General features: G+C 37.6%; 1 protein-coding gene across 1 annotated transcript; it reads right to left on the bottom strand.

Annotated features, from left to right (window-relative positions):
* Positions 1 to 132: 132 nt before the first annotated feature.
* LOC115454060 (RNA-binding protein 25) lies at positions 133 to 25,433 on the bottom strand. Its single transcript, XM_037436869.1, has 21 exons — positions 25,272 to 25,433; positions 25,073 to 25,178; positions 21,766 to 21,940; positions 21,195 to 21,419; positions 20,755 to 20,946; positions 19,913 to 20,019; positions 14,779 to 14,984; positions 14,386 to 14,490; positions 14,126 to 14,197; positions 10,825 to 11,043; positions 10,103 to 10,264; positions 8,982 to 9,141; positions 8,374 to 8,496; positions 7,925 to 8,022; positions 6,953 to 7,112; positions 6,441 to 6,494; positions 5,672 to 5,762; positions 4,572 to 4,637; positions 3,926 to 4,095; positions 3,095 to 3,250; positions 133 to 2,714 (listed from the first exon to the last, which is right to left on the bottom strand). The coding sequence occupies exons 2-21, from the start codon at positions 25,148 to 25,150 to the stop codon at positions 2,622 to 2,624; spliced, it is 2,712 nt and encodes a 903-aa protein (XP_037292766.1). The 5' UTR covers positions 25,151 to 25,178; positions 25,272 to 25,433; the 3' UTR covers positions 133 to 2,621.

Genomic DNA, 25,433 nt, shown 5'->3' with positions numbered 1-25,433 from the left:
CATATATTTTTTTTATCTGTACTGAGAATCGAACCCAGTAGCCCTTTACGACTTAGCTCGGTCTTGACCAGTAAGGTAATATAAAAATACTTCATTATATGCAGTAGGGTTACATACCATTAAAACAAAACATCGTAGTAATAATATTTATTTATATCAACTAAGAGGTAATTAAACTTAACGTTACACTAAATGTACGCAACAATCTCCATACAATCATTCATTCATTCACTCACACACAATCACAACCGCGCGTACTCCATTGTTGCGTCAAAACTAAACGACATACATTCTGTAGACTGTAGAGGAACGAATGACCGAACATGTGAATGGAAGACCGGATGAGCTAAAAGAATGAACCTTAAATATTGCAGTCTCAGTTTTGTTGAAGCGGGTCTAGAGCCTTCAAAATGTACATCAATACATTAATTACCACATTTATTATATACAATATATAAATAAATATGACAAAACCGCGTACGCGCACAGTATCCGTGTGACAACACAAAAATGAATACAGCTTTATTATTGAAATACATAGGAAATTCGTACAAATAACATCAGTACAGTTCACAAAAACATTGAGTTGTGAATTGTGGATTTTGCTATCCATACAGTAACACTGCACACTGGCCAGTGCAGTATGACCAGACATAACTCTCTATGATCGGCTAAACGTTTCATTCTTTCCTTCTAATTGCTTAGAGTCCATATTGTGAGAACGAATGGTTTTACTTCCATAAATTATAGGGTGGGGACAAACATATACAATTGTCTTCGTCTACCCTTTATCAATATATTTATGCGACACACAAGCAGGTCATTATTGGACCTTAACTTCATTAAGTTAATGTCATAATTTTTCTATTGCGTCTAAGACCAGTGGAAGTGGCTCCCTCTGCCGAGATACGTGCGCATGAGCAGCGCATGTCATTATTTAGATATGTCACTGAGCTCATAGATTAGGGATCCGAACAAGCAGGGCTCTGATATGTGGATTATAGATCCTAACGGACGATTTCAAGGTTCTGCATTCCTACCTTCGGATCTATCGTGAAAATCAACCAATCAGATTATTTTTACATTATATTTAATTGCTTTATTGTTAGCTATTCGAAGTCCTGATTTCGTCAGCGTCAGTCAATTTGCAAAATAAACGCGGCTACAGACTAAAAATAAAATGTCAATTGAGTAACTACACCGTGGCGCCCGCCTCGTGGCACTTCTCTGATCATTCTACTGAAGTTAGCAACAAACGTTACAAATATATCCAAAGACTAAACAGTGCCCCTAGCACGAATAAAGAATTGCGCCATAAATTAGTATCGAGTAAGTTAATGTTTAAGTAAATAATTCACTATTATTATTTGTTGTGAGGCAGGCAGTCTGTTCAACTGATATGCTTATATCTTGCAATTCTCGATTCCGATTTCACTTCCCAGCAAAATATTTGTCAAATTTGTTCTTACATACTTATTAGACAAATCTCTATAGTAGTTTCAAAAACACTGCATCAAAAAATTGATTCGCCGATTCCTATATTTTGAGTTTGCTGTTACCATGGCTACACGATTTAATATTCAAAGTTTACACGCGCTTATGTCCTCTCAAATTTTAGTTCTAAATACGCTCACTGGGGCGCTATTGAAATTCCTATACAAAATATTACTTAAACAATAACTTACCGAATACTATCAGTATCCGTGCTAGGTGTACAGAAGGCAAAACGCAACCAACTTCACGGCATAGATTGACTTGCATTCTCCACTAGAGGCGATATAATCACATGACTTAATTTTATATACAATAGATGCCGTATTTTAATTTAAAACATTTGTCACTTGTACGTATCACCTCCGTAATTTACGGTCAACTACCTTAAACCATTTATAAAGGATGCGCCACGTTTCTTGTTTGTGGTAGGTATATTTTATATTCGCCCAGATAGATCACCGTACACAGGACTTTAACCCGCCATAGTGGCCCACGTAAGTGTGTCGCGTTACGGGATCAGCCTGTGTATATCCGGCTCCAACAGGCCGGCATAATTGTGTCTAGTACCAAGAGGTAATCATCTCTCGTCAGTCGACATTCTATTCGACCCCACTCCACTTACCATCAGGTGCAGTACTTATTGCCGCGAACTAAAAATTTTATCACTTCAAACGTGATAGTTTTGAGTTATGTCTGCATACATAAGAAAATCTTAAACATTTGTCCGTTTTACACACACTAATGCCATATACAACAGTTTTAACAAACCTGCGCGTGAGCATACGATCTCATACTTTAGAAAAGAAAGATCATTCAAGCCGCGTCCTTTATGTATTGTCTAAGACCCGTATTCACAAGCATTACTTAAATACGCAAAACTGCCATAAGTCTGTTTGTCAATGTTTTCGACATGACAGACTTCGCAATCTGTAGGCATAGGCACTATGATTGGCTAAGATAAAAAAAACAGTTGGCTGTTAGATAAACGATAAACAAAGCTGAATAAGGCTAAAAGAAACTATGTAATTGCCAACATGCGTACAGTGCTCAGGCGCACAGTGCGTACTTATAGTATTGTTTGTGAATACGCTAAGTGTCCAACTGGTCACAAACGAGTGTGTGGCGCGTTACTTGTGCAGGCCGGCGCGCTTGGCCTCCAGCTCGTAGATCAGCAGCCGCCACATCTTGACCACGAACACTTCCGCTTCCTCGTCAAGCACCTGCGGTTGGCATTTCGCGGATTAGTTCACTAGGTAATAATAAAAGTTCATTGTAATTAAAAAATGACTAAAATAGATACACTTAAGAATCGATTGTAAGGAAAATCGATTACAGCGATTACATCGCAATACTGCAAATTTCAATCGACTTACAAAGAATTTCCACAATTACTACAAATTTGCATACTCATAGCAATCAACTCGACCCTACTAAATAAAATCGATTAAAATACATTTAAAGCAATAGATCTACCAATACAATAGAGCTGATCACAAAATCGATTAAATTTACGCATGCGTACACAATTTTTCTATTAATAATACTGATCTATGTCCCCTTCCTTCAACCCCCCACCTCTGCTGGTGTTGACCCCACTCACCATCTGAACGTCGTCGAGGATGCCCTGCGGCGCGGAGCCGGCCTCCACCTTGTTGCAGATGAAGTCGACGAGCGTGGGCTCCGGCTCGCCGATGTACTCTATGATCTTCTTGTTTATCCACGGCCTGATCTTCTTCTCCATTAGCGGTTTGTCGATCTGGAATATGATATTTAGAATATCATAAAAGCTAAGAGACACTAGGTATAATTCCCAGATGTATTTTTTTTTATTGCTGCTTGAATGACGAAACGGGCTTGCCGTTCACCTGATGGTAAGCGATACGACCGCCCATAAACAGAAGAAACACCAACACCTTGAATTCCAAAGTATTATTTGGTATTCCACGGAGCTCATCATCACATGAGATGTTAAGTCTCATTATGTCCAGTAGTTACACTGGCTACAAATCCATCAAACTGGAACACAACAATAACACACACTGCTGCTTGACGGCCGAAATAGACATTGCGGTGGTACCTACCCAGGCGGACTCTCACATATGAGAGACCTACCACCAGTAGATTAATTTAACGTGGATTTTGATAACACAGTCAAACCAGAGAATTTTTTATTAGGCAACCAACCAGTCAGAACAGTTGCGAATATATCAGAATGATAAAAGTGGTATTTTAGATGGCTTAAGAAAATATCATCCACTCATAAATACACATTCCTCTGCGTTTATAATTCTTCTAAGACGCTGAAAAAGGCCGGCAAAATTATGCCGACTGGCGAGGAATAATCATCAGTCGACACTTTCACTGGAGCCCACTCCGCTTACCATCAGGTGCTACAGCGTCAGTTAAAACTACCCCAAAAAGCCTTACTAACCTGCGATGTATCTAATTTGTACTGGAACAGCTGCTCCTTCTGCGTGGGTATTTTGTCTATGAGACTCTTTATGTGCTTCCGTTTCTCCTCGGCGCTCTTGCTCTCCTTGTCAGACCCTGGTTCTCCTTTCTTCTTGTCTTTGTCTTTTTTCTCTTTGCCCGGCGCCGGCGCTGTGGGTAGTTACGTATATTTTAAGACTTACACTTGTTAAGTTAAGATTTTTGGGTTGGATGTGACTATTTCTATAATTTCCTCTTTGAATATGAAAATGTATGTAATTTTTGTTTCGGTATATTATTAGTAAATGCTATAGTGGACCTTAATGCGATGCATTAAGCGTACTCTAAAGCGAACAAAATTAAATATGTAAATGAATACGGCTTAGTATTCTGTGGTTTAGTCACGATGCGCTCGCGCCGCATCAATCGTATCCATGATCGTTAGTAACAAATTGTTTACGTTAATATATGTCCTTGTATTTCCAAAATCAATCGTTTTTTTATCCCTGAGGCTGCCAGCCAACATGTAGTTGACAGTTATTGTGTAGTCCAGTTTAGTGCAAATTAGTGCAATTTAATGCAAATTAGTGCAATTTAGTGCAATTTAGTGCAAATTAGTGCAATTTAGTGCAACGTAGTGTTCTCACCGGGCTCGTGCTCGTCGTCGTCGAGGCTGAAGGCGGCGTGCGCGCGCCGGCCGCGGAGCGCGTCCGCTGCGACACACACAAACACTTACAACACATACATATATCTACGTTTTTTTTAACTATTAAAATAAAAATAAATTAAAATGCTTTATTCATCACGTAGGCGAACATAGTTGCACTTATGATAAGTCAAGGTACATGAGAATATTTAATTATTACTTAATTAAAGTAGCTTATATAAACAAAGACAATTTATATTGAAAATAAAATAAATGAAAAATATAGTAAAGAAAGGAGCCAGCTCGGGCTGGCAGGGAAGAAGAAATAAAATTATGTATATATTATGTCATTTTAAATAAACAATAAAGGAAGAACGCATCGCGATCCTCACCGGTGAGGACAATAAAAGCCCTAACCTAGCTAACCTATCAGCCTTTCACTAACTACCTAAGCGATGACTACCCGAATAAGAAAGGCATTCAAGGATAATGAGAATATGTTGCACGACGTGTACCTCAAATACCACTCAGGATATTATTATATGCTAAAAAATCGCCCAATGTCCCTTGAACAGGTTTAAATAAATAGTAAAAAAACCAGGTGCGATTATAAAATTGAGTAATGAAGAAAAACATTTCAATAATTAAAGTTTCGATAAAAAAATATAAACCAATTATTAAGGTATGATTTTAATATAACAGTTAATTTTTATGTAGCTACGGGTTCGCTTTGGTAATTTATATAAAATCTAATTATAATTAGGACGGCGTGTAGACCGCATTTATGTATATTAGTAGTTATGTTGCGTCGGGGTCCCTTTTAGAAAATTCCATCCTGCGCCACCATTGGTAGGTGAAGCAGCGTAAGATAGAATATCAATCGTAGAGAGACGATAATCTTTCACAAATCGACACACTGTGGGCGTAAAAACACAATTATATGGCCACACCATATAATTATGGGTTTATGTACGCCATATATAAATATGGGTAATGCCATAAGTATGGGTTTACGCCTTATGTACAATATCCAGGCGAACACAAACATCCCACTTACAGTCTATGTACAATCAATGTGAAGTTACACTAAAATACACTTACTGTTCGGCGTGTTGGTGATGCTGCCGGGACTCTGTTTGTGGTGATTCTTGAAGCTTATCGTGATGGGGGAACTGTTCGCAGACGCGCCGCTCTGCAAAACGACACAACAATCACTTATATAACTTTATATGAAAGAAAGTAACAATCGGATAGTTTGATGGCTTTTAAATTATTTCTTCTTGTCTTTTTGTAGAAAGAGTGTTGTTTATTTTTGAACCAGGAAATGGAGATTGGAGATACGAAGATAGAGGAGTTGGTGTCTGCAGGAAGAAGTCATGAGAGGTGAGAGGGATCATGAGGTCTCTTATATGTGTGATAATTTTTATTTTTCTTTGTTTTCTCAATATTGTATTTCGGTAATTTTAATTACTTTTTTAGCTCGCACTTTAGCACTCTGGATTCTCTCATGTTTCCTCGTTGGATGACAATAAGTATTTAATTTTTTTTTATGATATGCGTAGGATTTACTCGCTATGCCGACGTTCATAGGCTACGGTGACCATTTACCATCAGGAGGACCGTTAGTTCGTTTGCCTTTCTTCTTCAGGCTATATAATCACCCAACGCTGAGTGTAGGCCTCTTGCAATGCACGCCAGGTTGTTCTGTACAGGGCAGTCCTCATCCAGCTTCGTCCCGCCACGTGGACCACGTCGTCGGTCCACCTCATTGAAGGCCTGCCCCAGTTTCTATGACCAGTTCTGTTTGTCTGTTTGCCTTTAGAGGCAAATAAAGTAAAAAAACGGTTGATTTATATTGTAGTTTACTTACATGCGTGTGCGTCGTCGTTGTGGGCGGAGGGGGAGTCGACCCACCGTCTGGACTCTGGGAATAGACAAATATGGATCATTCATGATTGACATATAAGTTAAGCTATAGATTTATAGATTTTTGATTTTTGTTGCTTTTTCTGATCAATATCAGCCCGGATTCCGAAATGATGATATGATGATATGATGATATAGACTTGGTCATATAGCATCAAGGGATGAAACACATTTGGTGAAAAATGTATGGCCTTGCACTTTTATTTATCCTTTTAGGAAAAAAGCGTGATATGTTTTCTATGTAAAAACTATGTCATCATATTATTAGACATAATGGAAAATGTTTCGTATTATTACTATGAAATTATGGCAATTTAAGAATAGTGTATAATGGTCAGAAAGTTTTTGCACACTACGGTGTAGTGGGAGATTTTGTTAACCAATATTTACGTACAAAACTCGACACTAGTCGAATGTGTTTATGTTTTTGATTGGCAATAGTGGCATGTAACGCACCTGTTCCCGGGGCGTGGTGGGCTGGTGGTGGTCGTGGTGGTGGCGGTGGCGGTGGCGGTGGTGGCGCGGCGGCGTGGCGGCGGGCGAGGGCGGCTCGGAGGCGGCGCGCGCGGGCGAGGCCGACAGCGGAGACACCGCCGCCGCCTCCGCGCCGCCGCCGCTGCGCACGGCGCAATGTCATTAGCACGGGGCGGACACACTCACACACGGATTCAACAATACATCTATTTATTTATTTTTATTTTTTTTTTATTATTGGTTCACAAACCAGACACTACAATTTTACTTAATTCTAATTACATTTTCGTTACTTATTTATATAAATGTATGTCCTAAAATAGTGAACGCGGCGTACATAAAACTTATAAATGTGGGCTAATTTATTTTATTTATTTTATTTACAGGAATCATTGTAACAGTTACAGGTTTCAACGTTTTCACGGTATGCAAATTTATTTGTAGATAAACAGTTCTATGAGTACACACTGTGCGCCTGAACGCAGTGACAATAATATCATAATTTTCTTTGGCTTTTTTCAACTTTGTTTATGTAACAGCCAACTAAGGGAAACTAGTATTTCAATATTAGCTTATTAAAGTGTCTCTATGCAACAATGTTACAATGTATTTTAAAACTTAAAAATGTCTAACGACTCAGCAGCGTAGTTTTATTCCGTTCGAAGTACATCACTTTGGGATCCAAATTTCGAATCCTGAATAAATGATATTGTGTTTTTCTGCTCAGTATCGACCGCAAGACAACTCTGTGCCATTGACAACTTTGTACAATTTGTGCCCAATATAGGATGGAACAGACATGAAGAAAACTGAGTGTCCTGGTTGCAGGTCTGCCTACCCCTTCGACACACGTTATAATTTACGATTACAACTTGGTTGCCCTTATTAGTATAACCTTTATCATCATAAATAACTTTTTCATCAATGAATAACCACAAAGTCTAGATAGTATACCTGTCATCGGAGTCGATGGGTTCAGCCTCGGTGGGTAGCTGTCTGGTCGCTTGTGCCCGCAGGTACCTCTCCTTCTCCCGAGCCAAGCGCTCGCGAGCCTGCAAAAACCACACAACAGTTATCAATAAACAATCCCAATCTCAATCTTCGATCCGATTCCGAGAATGAACCAATCAAATTAACTCATTTGTAATGTCAAAAAATACTTTGTTCTGATTGGTTCATTTTCACGATAGATCGAAAAAGCGATCAGGATCCTAATTTAAGATGGCGGTTGGAGACAATTGTAGTCGAAATACTTTTGGAGGCTTTCCAAATTGTAATATCTTTAGAAAGTTCTTCATTGTAAGAGGTAGTTTGGTTTTGGTCCAAAATTCCCAACATCCACTCATCAAATAGACCCCTATCTCGACTACGTTCCTATGCTAAAGCAATCCTAAGTGACGTACCTCCCTGCGCGCCTCCTCCCTCTGCCTCGCTCTCTGTTCCTCTCTCTCCCTCTGCTGCTCCACCTGCAGGCTCACGTCGATCAGTAAACGCGGCTTGTACAACTCTTCTTGTTCGCGTTTAGCCTGAAAATAACGTTACATTTTTCATTATTTATTTTTAACAAATTTGACAATATTTATGTGTGTTATTCTTCTTAAAATACCAATCAATTGGGAAGTTTTTTTTATATGAGATAACATAGAGTTTTTGGGTCTAAAAGGCCATATTATTGTCTATAGGTGCTATAAAAATATCTGTATATCATGATGTCCAGTCTTCTATACTTGGTTTATTAGTATTCTATCCTATACATATTTCATCTCATACACATACTATATACATATATTGTATTTATTGTTAACTTAATTAGTGTAATTGGTTTATCCGTTCTAATTGAAATAAATAAATAAATATACAAGTAACTCGGAATTCGAATCTATACTATAATAATAAAGGTGTTTTCAGCTACAAAAGTTACGTCTCGTCTAACCATTAAGATTTAAGATCCTGAACTTTAGTTAAAATCAGTTATGGAATAATAGAACCTGTGCTATTGTAAATAATGTACCTTTTCGAAGGCGGCAGTGGCGGTGGGATCATCGAGCGGCTTGTCGGCGAATATCTCCTTCTTGAGAGCATCGAGCTCGTCCTGTTCCCTCTCCCTCTCGCGCGCGTCGCTCTCCGCCTCCCTCACTCGCGCGCCGAGGCGTCGCTGCAGCTCCTTGGCTCTTGGAAGCGATTCAATTTTTTTTATAAAGAGATGGCTCCTAAATAAACTATCGTATGTGAAATAATAGCGATATTCCCTTTTTTACCGTTTCATTATCTAGGTACTTTTACTACCAAGTCCATTAAAAAAAATGTTGAAAATGATTTCTAATAAAGTGTCTTTTCGTTTACTAACTTTTGAATTTAAAGCGGCGATAGCCTAGTTGGGTGTGGAACGGACTGCCGAGACGAATGTCCGCAGGTTCAAATGCCAAGGGCACACACCTCTGAATTTTCTAAAAAATCATATGTGTATTCTTTGTGAATTAATCGATCGCTTTAACGGTGAAGGAAAACATCGTAAGGAAACCTTGCATATCTGAGAAGTTCTCTATAGGAATTTCGGGGGTGTGTGAAGTCTACCAATCCGCACTAGGCCAGCGTGGTGGACTAAGGCCTAATCCCTCTCAGTAGTAGAGGAGGCCCGTGCTCAGCAGTGGGCAAGTATATAATACAGGGCTGATATTATTATTAACTTTTGAATTAAATGGGTTTGGTAGTAATCAGTACTTTGATATAAAACGTAAAAAAGTGAGTCGTTTTTTTCCAGATACGATAGTTTACTTAGGAGCCATCGAAATGTTTCATATTATTATAAAAGATATATATTATGTATTTAGATATAAATATTTTAATGCAACAACGAGCATCGTTATTATAATTGTGGATACGTATGACGCCAGCGAAGCTATTCTAGACCAGTGTATAAATCCACTGAGAATAATGCAACCATGTAGAGTAATATGCAATATATACAAAATCAACGAAGCTATTTCATCATTTAAGTCCATTGTAGTTCACAAATCAATACATAAGTCACAAACCCAAAGACATTGCAACGTAAAAAGTAAATACTGGCTCATTAGTATAGACAAAACCATAAAGATTTTTTTGAACATAAAATAGATAAAAAAAACCAACTTGTAGTATTTATGATCGTCGCGTTCGTCGTCGTAGTCCTCGAGGAACTCCTTCAGCCGCTTGGCCTCCTTCTCCCGCTCCTCCTCGCGGCAGCGCTCCCTCTCTTTCTCCTTCTCGTAGTCCTTCGCCTTGCGTCGCTCGCGTCCCTCCCAGTTGCGTAACCTGCAATTTAAAAACGCAATTTTTTGTTGCCACTTGTACAAGCGATTATCCAAGGGCTGATTTTCCAATTGTCAGATAAAAGTGATCCTTGATATAAATATATTCAATTGATTAAATTTATTGATACATGTCATTTTTTATTTATTCGTATATTTTATCCTGAGAATATCTTTGAAGATTGAAATATCACCTGTAAGTTCATGATAGTAACAAAACGCATTTTCTGTCGAATTTAATCTAATGCACATATTATTAAACTCTAAACTGTGACTATGCCAGATAAAGTACCATCATTTCTAACTATACACAGTGGAACATTAACCCATTTACCATCGGAATTATTGGAATGTTAGCCAGCTCACATGTCAAGCATTAAGTAGTTAAATTCCATGCAATTCGGCTATATTGATACTATATTAAAAATCAAACAATAACATTGGTGCACGACCTATGTTTTTGTTTGCACCTGTTGCCATTGCCTGGTAGAGAATGCCTTTGACATTAAGTCCGCCGTTACAATATAAAAAAATTGCACAGTATAAATCTAAAGAGCCACTCACCTCTCCTGATAAGCGGCCTCCTTCTCCCTGGCCTTCTTTTCCAATCTCTTCTTCTCTCTCGCTTCCTCCTCGAGTTCCTTCTCCCGTCGCGAGTCGGCCTCGCTGCGACTGCGTCCGCGCGAACGATCACGTTCGCGATCACGCTCGCGTTCGCGCTCTCGGTCGCGGTCACGTTCGCGAGAACGTTCGCGGTCGCGCTCGCGTTCGCGCTCACGTTCTCTGGAATAGGAAATGTATGTGTTAAGTAGTTTATGATAGTGTTTTTTTTTTTAAAACACCTAGCTATGGATTAAATAATGTTTCATGGATACAAATGAATGCACGTCGAAGTCAAACACTTGCAAATTTATATAGAACTTTGCCTACTATCACGAATTAACGATTCAAATATACAACCACTTGTTTTTTTATTCCCATAATAAAAAATGCATTGCCTGCTTGCGTTACTGAATATATTTTACACAAAAGAAATACAATGTCACCAAATTATCCATAAAAATTATTTTTTTGGTCAGTCGCGTAGATTTATAATTCTGATTTTATCAATTTATACAACTTGATATATCTTATTACCATTCATTAAACAATATTTTCATCATATTCAGTATTCACTGATCTAAGGTCAATCTGACATATGATCGACATAGTATTTATTACTAAGTGCTGCGTCCATTATGGTATTAAAGATTTATGAAATTCAACATAGCTATGTCATTTGCACATCGACAACAATTCTGACTGCACATTTATCACCTCTACTACATACCACAACTTATTTTAGTAATTAATAATGATGAAATATAGGTGAATAGTACCCGTTAGCGGCTCTCTTGTCCCGTTCTATCTCGTACCGCGTGCGTATGTACGGATGTATGGATAACACTTTCAGCACTGGGATCATCACCATGGTTCATACACTATTTGCATACTTTAACCAATCACTAACAACTGTAGGACGACTTAAGTTTCAATAACAATAATGATAAGTTTGTATTTTTTTATTGCTTTGAATGACGAGACGAACTTGCTGTTCGCCTGATGGTAAGAGATACGACCGCCCATAAACAGTAGAAACACCAACAACTTTAATTACAAATTATTGTTTGGTATTCCACTGCACTCGCCATCCTGAGACATGAGATGTTAAGTCTCATTATGTCCAGTAGTTACACTGGCTACAATCTCCTTCAAATCGGGACACCACAGTGACTACACACTGTTGCTTGGCGGCAGAAATAGACATTGCGGTGGTACCTACCCAGGCCAACTCTGACATATGAGATACCTACCGCCTGTATGGTTATGAAATATTTTAGATTAACACAAAAATAATGTCGTTTGCATTTAAATTTTAACAGATAATCTAAATTTAATCCAAGTTACTTTCTAATATATAAAAGTACTATTGTTTTGTGTTTTCTAATAAACTGAAGTCTGCCTCGATGACACAGTTCTACTACATACGCGGTACGGCAGCGCTCTGAGGTCCTGGGTTCAAACCTCGGGTCAGGCAAAGTAATATTTAGGTTTATCTGCTCAGTATCACTCCGGAGTCTGGAATTTGTGCCCAATATGGCGATAGACTCGCCCCCTATCATGGGACGGAACACACTTGGCGAATAGTGGATGCCCTGGTTGCGTCTCTGCATACCACTTCGGGGATAAATGCGTGACGTGTGTTTTAAAATAACTCTACTTATAATGCAACGGCAGCACTAATACTGCAAGTTATCACTCGTGTTGACGTTCGTATCAATAGGCACTGATTTATTACCGTATACTTGTTTGTGTATATTTCTTATTTTGTACTGTGATGGTTCGTATTTTGGTTTTAGATTGAGGTATTTTCATTGAATTTTTAAAAGGTTATAAAATATACATCTCTATTTTGTCATGCTACTATACAAAATTTGTATCTAGAGGATCAGGAACACCGCGATAGGGGGAAATCATTGCTTTTTTTAACATGTCATTTCTTAATTTTTTTACTAATGATGCATACATGATTTAATGTTTTGTTCAATAAAAAAATAAAATTAATAATATACACTGTTCTCCAACAGACTTCCTGCCTTATTAACTATACTATCCTATAGTAAAATAACATTATAATCCCAAACACAACACAATAGTTTTATACAATCACGCAAACTCGTTAATGTTATCGCTCGACCGATATCGCCGTACACAACGTTTCGAAACGAAACTTGAGGTGAAACTAGCTTCAATGATTACAATGTGAGGAAGTGTTGTATGTTAGCTCAGTTGCCAGTCAAGGTGACCGGTGAAATATAACCGCTCCACATATCCCTCTAGTGGCGAAAAAAAGTAGCGAAATAAGGTTTTAGGGAGGGACAAAAAAAAAAAGAAAAAAAAAGCGGTCATGAAGGTGGTAACTGATTAACATACAAAACTACACATATACAGGCCAATGTGAAATAAATAGCGTTACTATATGAAACCATATAATTTATTTGTTTGAAGAATGCACTAGGTCACTGTTACCGTGGATGTGATATTTTATTTTTTTATTTTATTTTATTAAAATGAAGACGCAAAACAGATTACAATCAATATTAAAACTAATTATAAAACATACAAGCATAAAAACTTGATTGTATTCCTAAACATTGCGAAATAAAACGAAGCGTAAGTTTCAAACAAAATAAATATCAATTATAAATTATATTAATTTTACACGCCCTTATATCACTACTACTGCTCTAAAAGAGTTTGTTGCAACGGCAACTTTAGGCAGTAATACCATCACGCACGTCATATTCGCACTAAACTACAAAATTTTAAAAAATTCATAAAACTAAATCCGGGACTTGGCGAAAATATACGTTATTCACAGATGATTTTTGGGACAATGTCAGCTGAGGTGAAGACGAGCACCTGTTGCCAGGCCATACTAGTGATGCGGCGCCCCCGAGCTTTAGGCCCCTCTCGCCCCATACCTGCATTAACCTAAGGGAGCGCCCAAAAGTTCGCACTGCCCTGAAGAGCCCCCAACAATTTTTGATATAGGACCCATCTATAACATGCTACGCTACTGACGACCACATGTTTTTTTTTTTATTAACGCAATGCCAAGATGATCTACACAGATAGACTAAATCCTTGGATTAACATCATTCATACAAAATTATTTCTTATGTTTACGCGAATATTAGACATTTATATAAAATATATAAACGAGAGGAGAAAATATTAATATAAATAACCGCGATAAAATTTGTAAAATTGTTTCATTTCAATCGTTTATACAAATCCGTAAAAACTCACTGTAAACACATACCTTTCTCTTTCTCTCTCCCGTTCCCTCTCCCTTTCCCGGAGCTCTCTTTCCCGTTCTCTTTCTCTGTTTTCTCTGCAACAATCAATGCTAATTATAACCTTTAACACAAATAAGGGATAACACTAAACATAATGTTATGTAGTGGTGTCCAAATATATTATTCTGTGATTAACAAAAATATATCCAATTTGCTTCTACTTCTGTCAGTACCCATTATATTGGGGTTATATTTATAAAGTCCATATAGTGTTGTAAATTACCTCTCTCGCTCCCTCTCGCGTTCCCTCTCCCTCTCTCTGTCCCGCTCCCTCTCCTCGCGTTCGCGTTCTCTGTCCTTGTCACGGTCGTCACGACGTTCCTTTGTCCTGCAGCAATCGAACAGTTTTATAACAGAGGACAGATTATCTATGGTATATCTTATATTATATTCACAAAGTTAAAAATAGTACAAGTTCTTGTCTGTTTATAAACACCATAGCGCCAATACGATAATATTTGTAATTCATTTACACAAATTAAACAGCTTTATTTATGTCTTCAATAAAAAAAAAACATTCGTCTACCACAAATACAAATCAATGAAATGATGAAAGATACACATTTTATTCGAATCCCAAAAAAATATGCATTATTTTCAGTGTTTAATAATGTACCTGGACACGCTGCGCCGGCGCCTGTCCTTGTCCCGCTCGCGGTCGCGCTCTCGCTCGCGGTCGCGCTCCCGGTCCTTGTCGCGCTCGCGGTCGCGCTCGCGGTCGCGCTCGCGGTCGCGGTCGCGCTCGCGGTCTCGCTCGCGGTCCTTGTCGCGCGGCTCGTCCTTGACGTCCCTCTTGCGGCGCACGACGACGTCGGCCTCCTCCTGCGCACAACACAAGGCGCCCGCTGTAGCGCGCGACACACTCTGCGCACGCGCAACTGACGCGCTCGCACTTCTAACACGCGTCATTATGATTTTATTCAAGCCGACTAGCTTGTATTTACCTAATGATATGATTAGCGCGTTGAAGTTTTAAATATTTTATAGAAAACGGTAAAATTCTTTAGAAATTCTTATTGACATAGGTTGCCCTAAAATTACCATCATGAGTGTTTCCTACAAAAAAAAAACTGTTAGAAAGAGAGAGCTGCTGCACATTAAACTACCGTGTTCTATAAAGTAAAATATGTTTTACTACCATTCTATAAACTACATAGATTTTACCTGAAAAATTTAAATGAACAAGTCGAGCATACTCCTAGAGATATTTATACCATCATCCATATCGTCACGCCTGTTTCACATAAGAATAGGCAGAGACAATGGACCAAAAAAAAAATAATAAGAAAATTATACATTTTTCTAAACCTTATACAGCGTGTTCGAAATGCGAACTGTCAGTCTTTTTGTGCGTCACGCGATGTCGCTAGATGTCAATGTGGGACATGAAACACAATATTTAATTATAAATTATATTGACGAAAAGATGCTGCGGCCGCGAGATTCATTTGTGTTTATTTTTTTTATTAACCAATATTATTTGTAATTTACGATGTACTCAAATGGTTGAGACAAGTATCTCAATTTTATAAAGAAAAATAGATTTTCAATACTGTTAATACTGTAAAAAAAATGTAAAATATTCTACATATTTCTAGCACAATGAAATGCAAAACAAATGATCCATGCACACACGATTATTCCAACAGAAAATCATCCGATGTAGCGCAGAACATTATCACTCCGGCTAATTGTATATGTTTTTATATTTTTCGTCGTAATAACACCACATAAGCGACACTGATCACACTATAAGACCAAGTGTACACTTATTATTTCTTAACTGTCACATACAGGATGTTCTTTATTATATATAAATTTCAAACTGAAATGTCATATACAGGGATGTTCTGTATAAATATAAAATCAAAGTAGAGAGGGATGATATAGTCTCGCGTCCGCAGCCGTGTATAACAACATATTGTGTAGGTGCATACGCTTGTGTGGAGCGGAGCGGCGGCACCTGAAAGCGGCGGCGGTACTTACGGGGCGGCGCCGCGCGTCCCCCGCGCCCCGCCGCCGCGCTGCGCAGCTCCCGCGATGCGATGCCTCGCCGGCGACGACCGAGCACTCTTACAACGTATCAAACTCCCCAATCCGAAATAATGTAAACGATTGGCGCTTTTAGAATGACAATATTTAAATTTGAAAAATGTTCGTAGAAAATATTCAACGTTATCCAATACTGAGTAGTATTCACTGCAGGATTTCTTTAAAAATTCGTCTCATACTAAAATTTTATCATAAAATTCTTACTAAAAATCTTCGACATAATCAATATTTAAGTACCGTTAAACAAATAATGCATCAAATAAAATTATTACTTTTAAAAAAATACACATCCTTTATAACTATTGACACTATTATTATCAAAATTACAATATACTTTTTCTTTCATTACCAAAATATTTCCTATTACAACCACTTCCTTCCTTCCACTGTACACAGAATGTAACCCGCCGTTAAAATATCAAGTACATCGCTCGTCATCTATAAAAGAGTGCGTAGTCGTCGCCGGCGTGTCGCTCGTCCACAACTCACGAATGTGAACTCGCGACGTGCGACTATTCTGAGTGTAACGGAACGTTCGATTGCTTCGGACGCTTGTGTGGTGTAAGTGCACGGGTAAAAGTGCGTGTGATATTAAATGTCTGATCTCTGAACAATGTTTCTTTTTTCTAGCGTATGATAAATGGGTATATTTCTTATTTTTGGAATATTGCAAATGAAATATAGGAGTTAATGGTTAATTTTAAGTGTACCTACACAACGTTTTTCTAAATACAAAAATGTACAAAGATGAATGTTTATTGTATATTGTCAATTTATAATCTATGTTTACAGTACTATTGATGAACCTATGACCAACATAAAAAAATATAATTAAAAAAAAATGCAACATGACATTCAATTGCTTTGTCAAATCACGTTCCGTTTCACTCAGATAAAATCGCTTATCTATACTTAAGAAAGAAAATATAATGAAAAATAATGTAATATATTTAAAAAAAAAATAAACCGTATTTTGTATACATGTGCCGAACATTATTACTATGAACCTGACGACGTGACGTCATATCACTTGTACAACCAAAAGAAATATATATACATGTGTCAGTATATACATATGATATATTGAAGCCATATAGGATATTATATGGAGAATAAAACAGCAATTTGACAGGAAATGCGAATATGCGAAAAAAATATTAAACCTATATATTTTTTTGTAGATTTAATTGTGCCTTGCTGTTGGACTTGGTATGTCAGTTGTGGTTGAAATAATAAAAAAAAATCACTCTATCCTAGCTTTTAACTATTTTAATTTAACCAATTTTCCTTCTTTACTAATACTGTTTACTATTTTTACTGAAATTATTTTTAAACTGCTTGAAATATAAGATGGTTCAATCACTTTAATAAACAGACTAACACATTTTACAGTCTATGGGATGTGAGTGTACGTGATAGTAGATAACAGATCCTATTATGGGGCAAAAATGTGGCATGTTGCATTAAGATAATTTTTATAACGCATTGTTTCTCTTCTACCCCAATGTGTGACATTTCAATTACTAATGAAATTTAGGTTTAAAATAAACAAAACTGCTTTTGTATTTTGAAACAATAAATTAAAATTGGATATCATTTATGTTTGTAATATTTAAAGTCTTCATATAAAATTATCCTCAAAGAAACAAATTTTGACACTAGTTGAAAAATACAATACAAATGCCCAGAAAATTTAGGCGAATTAAAAATATTAACACTGCCATAATGTATTACTATTTACCCCAAATCACACCACATGACATAATTGCACCCCATACCTCACACCCAACTCGCCATATTCGATCTACCCCATATCACTCCATACGACATTTCACCTGGTGTATATTGCCTCTCAAACAGATAAATATTCAATCATTCAATGTGCCAATTATTCAAGTCATACATAATGGAATATCAAACCCCTAAACAACAGTAACTTATTTACCCATTACCCCTAGACCCCACTAATCTTGAATTTAACTGAAACACTGTATCGACATATATTGTTCCCAATTGGCTACCCCTTACCCAATCAGACCCCAATAAGTAGTATACACAATACCTTTGACACTTATTATTCTAACCACCACACCCATAATCCATGAGCCTCACACCTATCATTCTATCCCCACTACTCCGTTTACAACATACCCCTATCCCCAAGAGCCCCGCACTGGACACTACCCCATTGCCCTGTTTGACACTGTTAATGACGGATTGTAAGGAGTAACGCGGGAGCCCGAGTGTGTGATGTCATTGAGCCGGTAACATATTTATATATTTCTTTAAATCTACCGACGTTAGTTGTCTGCCACGATCAATGCGAGTGTCACACACGGCTGCCTCGTTTTTCCGCTCAAAAATATTGTAATCGAGCTATATAAGTAATAAACGGTTTCTCTGTATTTATCTTGCTTCACTAACGCCATGGTGAAGGAAAACATCGTGAGGAAACCTGCACACCTGAGAAGTTCTCTATAGGAATTTCGAGGGTGTGTCAAGTCTACCAACCCGCACTAGGCCAGCGTGGTGGACTAAGGCCTAATCCCTCTCAGTAGTAGACGAGGCCTGTGCTCAGCAGTGGGCAAGTATATAATACAGGGCTGATATATTATATATACTAACGCCATTGCAATGAACTTTCCAACTGACATACCCCTGCCCGTGCCAACAGCTCGGCGGCGCGTGTGATAGACATGTGTGTGCACTCACCGGTCCGCTCGGCAGTCGCGCCGCAACACCGACTCCGGCACCTAACACCGCAACATTGTCAGTGCCGAACACATACACCGTTACCAACCGTACAGTATACACTAACAGTATGCTACACATCGCTCCGTCACAAGGTTGTTGGCCTGTTGCCGTTCGGAAATGTAATAATTTGTTAGCAGATCCAATAAATATAATTAATGTGAGACAATAGTGATGTATTATAGTTTTTTCATTCTGACAAAACACCTTACCATTCAGACATTCATACAATTTTCAACAGCTTACTATAATCTACACGTATTTTCTATGTGTAACTAATAGTCATGGTAATAATATATAAATATAAAATAATATTTTTCTATAACTAAATATTATTTTTGGGTTTAAACATTCATTCCGCTTAACAAAAATCTTTACCCTCTATCACATATGCCCTAAAAGTAGGAAAAATCTGCCTAAATAAGTGACAATAATGCTTATAGTCATTCTTATTTTAAAACCAAACGTCACTACAATAATTATTAGAACTTATTTGTTGTATTATTTGGTTAGATAATTTTTCCTAACTCACCATGTTTATCGATACAAGAAATATTTATATAAAATAACTACTGAAACTAAGTCTAAGAATAAAAATAAATACATTTTTTAAACAGCAATATAAGTGTCTTATAAATAAATGTAAAACATCTATCATTTCTTTTTTCACTATTATGAAGCTATATTGTGCACTGTATACATGAACTTTTATGCAGACAAAACCTTTAAAAAATAAGTTCTTAAAACCCTGAACTGAATTTGGGCACTGTCTAAACAATACTTTATTATTTTCCAGACCAAAATCTAGCTCAATTATTACCTATTTTTATAAGGCACAACAACCCGTGACAAAGCGATGCTATATATTTAATACTAAGGCATGTGTCGTGCTCGGCTCTCTGGCGACATTAGTGAGGGGTCGCGTGACGGGTCGCGCGGGGGTTTACCTTCATGCTCTCGCGGAACTTGCCGATCTCGCGGTGGATCACGTCGCGTTTCTCCTCCGAGATGTCAGCCTCCTCGAGGACTCGCGCTGTTTTTGATATCGCCTCCTCTGTTTAAATAAAAGTTTTTTTTTTGACACTATTACTCCACTTTAACTAACCTTAAGGAGTGAGTTTAGATAATATACAGGGTCATATTGCTATTGCAGTAATAAATGAAACCACATACTCGTCTTTACCTCTGCTAAGATTATGCTAAAACTGCATGAATTAAGATTATTTTCATCAAAAATCCAGGTCCGGGTTTACTTTGTAATCTATTGATCATTTTGGAATTTAATGCGAATATAACTTGTGCGCGAGTGTATTGTTATTGTACTGAAAGTATGATGTTGCCGATGCGACGAATTCTCTTATAGTAGTAATAGTAGTAGTGGCAGTAGGGCATGAGAAATTTATTAATACTACTACTTTTTATTATTATTTAATTTATTTAGGACTTACTTTTTTTATTTTACATCTACAGTTCAGGTAACTTATTGTAAAGTGTGATTTTCAAGATAAGTATGTGGTTCTCACAAATGTCATATCCATCATCTAATTGCTACGAATAATTAAATATCCGACGACAAATGTAACATGTCTGGCACCTTTTTGTATCGACAACCGATATTAACCACTGCATGGTGGTAGAAATAGATCAGTGGAACCTATCCAGACTACCGCTGGCATACCAGGGACATACAACCAGTCAGGTTTGAGATATGATTATACCTATCCTGGCAGATCCTCGCATACCAGGGACATACAACCAGTTCCAGTTATCAGTTGTTCCGTGAGTGTACCTTTCTGTATGGTCTCGTAGTTGTTGATCTCGTGCTGGTAGTCGCGCACGATCTGGTCGAGGCGCCGCCCCGCCGCGTCGTCCAGCGCGCGCTGGCGGGCGTCCAGGTACGACGCGTCCTCGCCGCTGCTGTTACTTGCGCCTGCGCCGCCACCACCCCCACCACCCTCCTCCATTTTGGAACGCTGCTCCGCTGTAAACAACATTATTAATTCAGCCAAGTTATCTATTGGTGTTGGACCAACAATTCTCATCATCATAAAGACATTTAATAAAAAGAGTAGAGAAGGATAGATTTCAAATTTAAAAACTATGCAATTTTGTGATAAGACAGGATTTTGCCTGTGCTCTAGGCATTGCAAATGTCTATGGTCGCCACCAACCAACAGGTGGGCAATTAGCTCGTCTACCTTTGGAAGCTGTATAAAAAACTATACTCACTCTTATAAGTATCTACAAGCGCCTGCATCTTGCCATCTGTCCGTGCTAACAATTTCTTGTCAGCGAGCGGTCTGTTGTTCAGCAGACGGACGCATCGCAGCGCAGCCTCCGGGTTCGCAAACTCGCTGAACCCGAACGTGGAGACCCGCTTCCAGCTGAGGACGGGCCCACAAGCGGTGAGGAGGGCGCGGATCATCGCGTCAGGCGCTCGGGAGGATATGTTACCTGGTCACACAAAATTAAGATTTAGATAACAGCAACAAAATAATATATTTATATTTTTCTCTATACCTTATGTGATAGGGTTCGAATTAATCGTCATATTTAAAACAAGGTGAAGACGCTGATAAGCCAAGTAGGTTTATTTGAATTAAAAAGTCACACATTTAATTGTGCAACCTTAGAAATTGAAATCAGTAACCCATGGTGTACAGTCCAAGTATGCTGCTATAAAACAATTTTGATACAGAAGTGTCTGTTATAATTGTCTTATTAGCCTCAATACATACGGAAATAAGATTCAATTGTAAACCTATCAGAAACATAAAAGCAGATAATACAAAAAGCATACCAATAAACACAGTGACGGGCGGTCCGTCCGTCTCCTTGGCGCCGTTAGCGTTGCGCGTGGGCCCGCGCGAGATGACGGCCTTGCCGCCCGCCGCCCCCGCCGCCGCCGCGCTGGGGGCGGGCAGCAGGGCGCTGCGCCCGCCCGCACTGCTCGCCCCGTACGCGCCTACCATCACCTGAAATCAATGATGAATTTAATCAGTATCTATACATACAATAGCTGATTAGAGAGTAATAGTTTTGTGTAAATAAATATATTGAAAATAAGTAGACCCAGCAGATGATGTCCTGCCAGACTGCCTTCTACACAGAACGAATTTTATGTAAACTACCTTTAATCTTTGTAGATTGCCACCTCTGCCATGCTAAGGGCAAAAGCGGTATGTCAGGGAAACCTTATTTCGAGATAATCAAAGTTTTGTAAATATAACTTTATAGCTTTGTATGTAAAACTGAGGTAGAGAACTCTTTTAAGGATTTTTAACAAGTTCTAAACAAGATACCGTTATTTAAGTAAGGCTATTGGATGGGTATTTCTTTAAGCTGTTTGACTACATAAAAATAAGATTTTGATTTTTCTAAGATACCACTTTTTAGCTTAACAGGGCAGACCTGTTGGTTACAAAATTCTAACTTTCAAGCAGGAACCAACCATTTATACTAAATTCTTCTTGAAGTCAATTCAGTGACTTCAAAAATGATTCATACAAATATATCATTAAATTTTCCAACTTTCTCCTATTGATTTTCCAAAGTATACTTACATACAGACCTAACCCTGTCATTAGAAACACAACAAAAAGGAATCAACCAAATCAGATAAGTCATTCTCAAATTATCTTAACATGCACAGGACAAATAAATTCTTTAAATAAATATTTACTGAGTTTAACTTTAAAAACCCCAATTTTTTTAATTCTTTGTATATTATAACAGAGTGGAACAAAATCAAATGATTGTGAGTTTGTTCTTACGGTATAAATTCATAACTATAAAACCATGTCTTCTAAATGTTTTCCTTCTCCAATTTCATTAATATAAACACCTTATAGCAAGGATGTTGCAGATACCATTTATATTTAATTTCGATTTGGTTATGTTAATTCCAGAAAAGGTACCACAAATGAAACACAAGTTAGCAATAAGTTGACTGTCACATGTCATACAATAATTAAAAAGTAATAAAAAATTATTCCCATTTTATTACTTAAAACACATACACAATGGTCCATTATTATCTTTTCCAATACTAATGTTTAATGGGCGATAAAATTTAAACCATAAAAATGTTACTAGAATTTGTTACACATGTAGAATTGGCTTTTCCAAAATTTTAAAGACAGAATTTTGGCCAAATGTAAGATCCATAACTCTTAGCTTAGTTGTAGAAGATATGGAGTACAAATTGCCAGATTCCAGGTTTAATTCTAACGTTAGGAAAAATGGGGTCTGCATTTTTCTAATAAAATTTTTCCCACATTGAATTTTTTAGAAAGAAAAATGTTAGACAGGAGGCCAGGTAGTGAAAATGAAACATAATAGGTCTAATACATCCATGACAACAGATATCTGTTATCTGTTTACCCCAACCCCATGATCCACATTGCCATGGGATGGGAATAATTGAATGATAATCATTTTTTGAACATGGAAAGTTTGTTTTCACTTGTAATATTATATCAAGTGATGTTGGTGTTAAAATTTAAAGGTTAAATGTAGATTACGATAAATAAAAAATGCAAAACAAGCATATGCTATGTTGGATATAATAGCCACTATTCTATGTTTGTCATAGCCAGTGTTTAATTACAAGCATATTTTTATTATCACAAAATGTCAACAGCCCTTTTTTTTAGTTTTGCAGAGAAAGTGACTTACCACTATTGCTCAGCCTTTGTGACGGGCGACTGGGCAGTTATGTTAGGGTAACCATGCCTTATAAAGTATTTTGAGCTGCCCAGATTTTATCATTCCATTGGAAGTAGCCAGGCTGAGTCCCTAACTATATACATCCCAAGCACAGTATACCAATTAAAACTCCACAGTGGCCCTCTTTGGCGTATTAGGAACGGCTGTGAGCTTCTTCCAACAGAAGTGTCTCAGTTGTTGTACCGCCGTGTTGTACACCCGCGTATGGAAAGATGCATAGCTTAAAGGGCAGCATGAAGCCTACCTTCCATGCTGCCGTCCGTCCCACACACTAATGGCGTATGGCCCCTGCAACCCTCAATGGACTCTGTTTGTAGCTTTTTATGACAGCTCCTGCCTGTCTCCTACTGTGGTAGAATTCTCTAAATGCCCCCAATCCACAGGGTGAAAGAGAAACGGTCTTAACCTAACCAAGGCTTACAGTATGGTTATTAATAAAATACTAGGTGTTGCTCATGGTTTTAAAGTGCGAAAAGCCTTTCCCACAACAAAAGTCCCTATAACACTGTATGACACCAATAAGGACTACTAATGTGACAAATTGCAATCAAATCCTTTCAGTTTTTTCTGTATTTACTTTAAACTAAATACATTAAAACATTTTCACATTTACATTAATATTAGTTAGATAATGCTTATAAACTCATAAACAGTAGACACAACACTGAAATTACATGTTATGTGGCACTAAAGTCCTCTTGTTTGAGACTTAATAACACCAAGTATCATAACTCCCAGCCATTACACAGGCTACAATATCTAACTATTGTCCTTTTGCTTCAACCAAAAGGAGACGGGACTAGGTACACCCTCATAAGGCATTAGAATCTCAGTAAATTCTGTGATAATTCAACTTGAACAACTGGCTCATGAAACAGAAACACATGTATGTTGCAAATAGATTCCAATTCTAAGCAAATTATATGTATTTTTTTATCTATAATCATGAGTAGGTTTATATCTCAATCTATTGTTCGAAAGTAAGACAATACTCATTCTACAAACTAAATCCGCTGTTATAAGCACTTAGAAGCTATCATACATAGTACTTACCGAAACTTATGAGAAATATTTACACAAGAGGCAACTTCGCAATATTACATTATTGAAGTTTACGGTTACATCTAGTGTTGGGATTTAGGATTTTTCTAATGGAATATAAAAGAGTGTGACTATCAATCACGATAATAAACCAGCAGTTGAAGGCAATAGTATTGTACGAAAGACATCCGGATTACGCGTATAAATTTCGATGGCTTAGCAAATTTCGCCATATGCCAATAATGAGCACCGGGGATCTTATATGATCCTTGAAGCTCAGCGACCTCAGAATTACCCAAAAAGCTTGTTTAGGTTATATGTTACATGCATCCACTTACATGTGTAGGCATCGACATTGTGACCACTCCTGGTGCGATCCCGTACGGCACAAGTGGCGGCCGTGGCGGGAACGACATTTCATTGATTATCAACCACGTTATTCACCTTCAACAACGATCAACCAAACGAAAATCACAATTTTTTTACACTGAATGACACGTACACTTTTATTTGTCTTTTAAAGTTAAATTATCTCACCATATGTTGTATTTTGTGTCACTATGTATGTTTCTATAAAAGTTTTTAGTCTACAATAATAGAAATATACACTACACACAAAATAAACTACAATTTAGATCACAAATTTGAACTCCGTCGGTCCGCCATGTTGTTTTTTTCAACATAGCCATAAAATTATAA

This window comes from Manduca sexta, chromosome 2 (genome assembly GCF_014839805.1).
Source record: "Manduca sexta isolate Smith_Timp_Sample1 chromosome 2, JHU_Msex_v1.0, whole genome shotgun sequence".
NCBI classification, from domain to species: domain Eukaryota; kingdom Metazoa; phylum Arthropoda; class Insecta; order Lepidoptera; family Sphingidae; genus Manduca; species Manduca sexta.
Note: the sequence above shows the minus strand (reverse complement) of the source record. Positions and strands in the feature narration are given on the sequence as shown.

Bases quoted from the DNA above. Each gene is read 5' to 3' on its own strand.
- LOC115454060 (XM_037436869.1), bottom strand. From the start codon at position 25,150: ATGTCGTTCCCGCCACGGCCGCCACTTGTGCCGTACGGGATCGCACCA. The intron at 21,941-25,072 runs GTAAGTGGATGC...CATTGATTTCAG, and splicing joins CAATGTCGATGCCTACACAT to GTGATGGTAGGCGCGTACGG. The intron at 3,251-3,925 runs GTTAGTAAGGCT...ATCATATTCCAG, and splicing joins ACAAATTAGATACATCGCAG to ATCGACAAACCGCTAATGGA.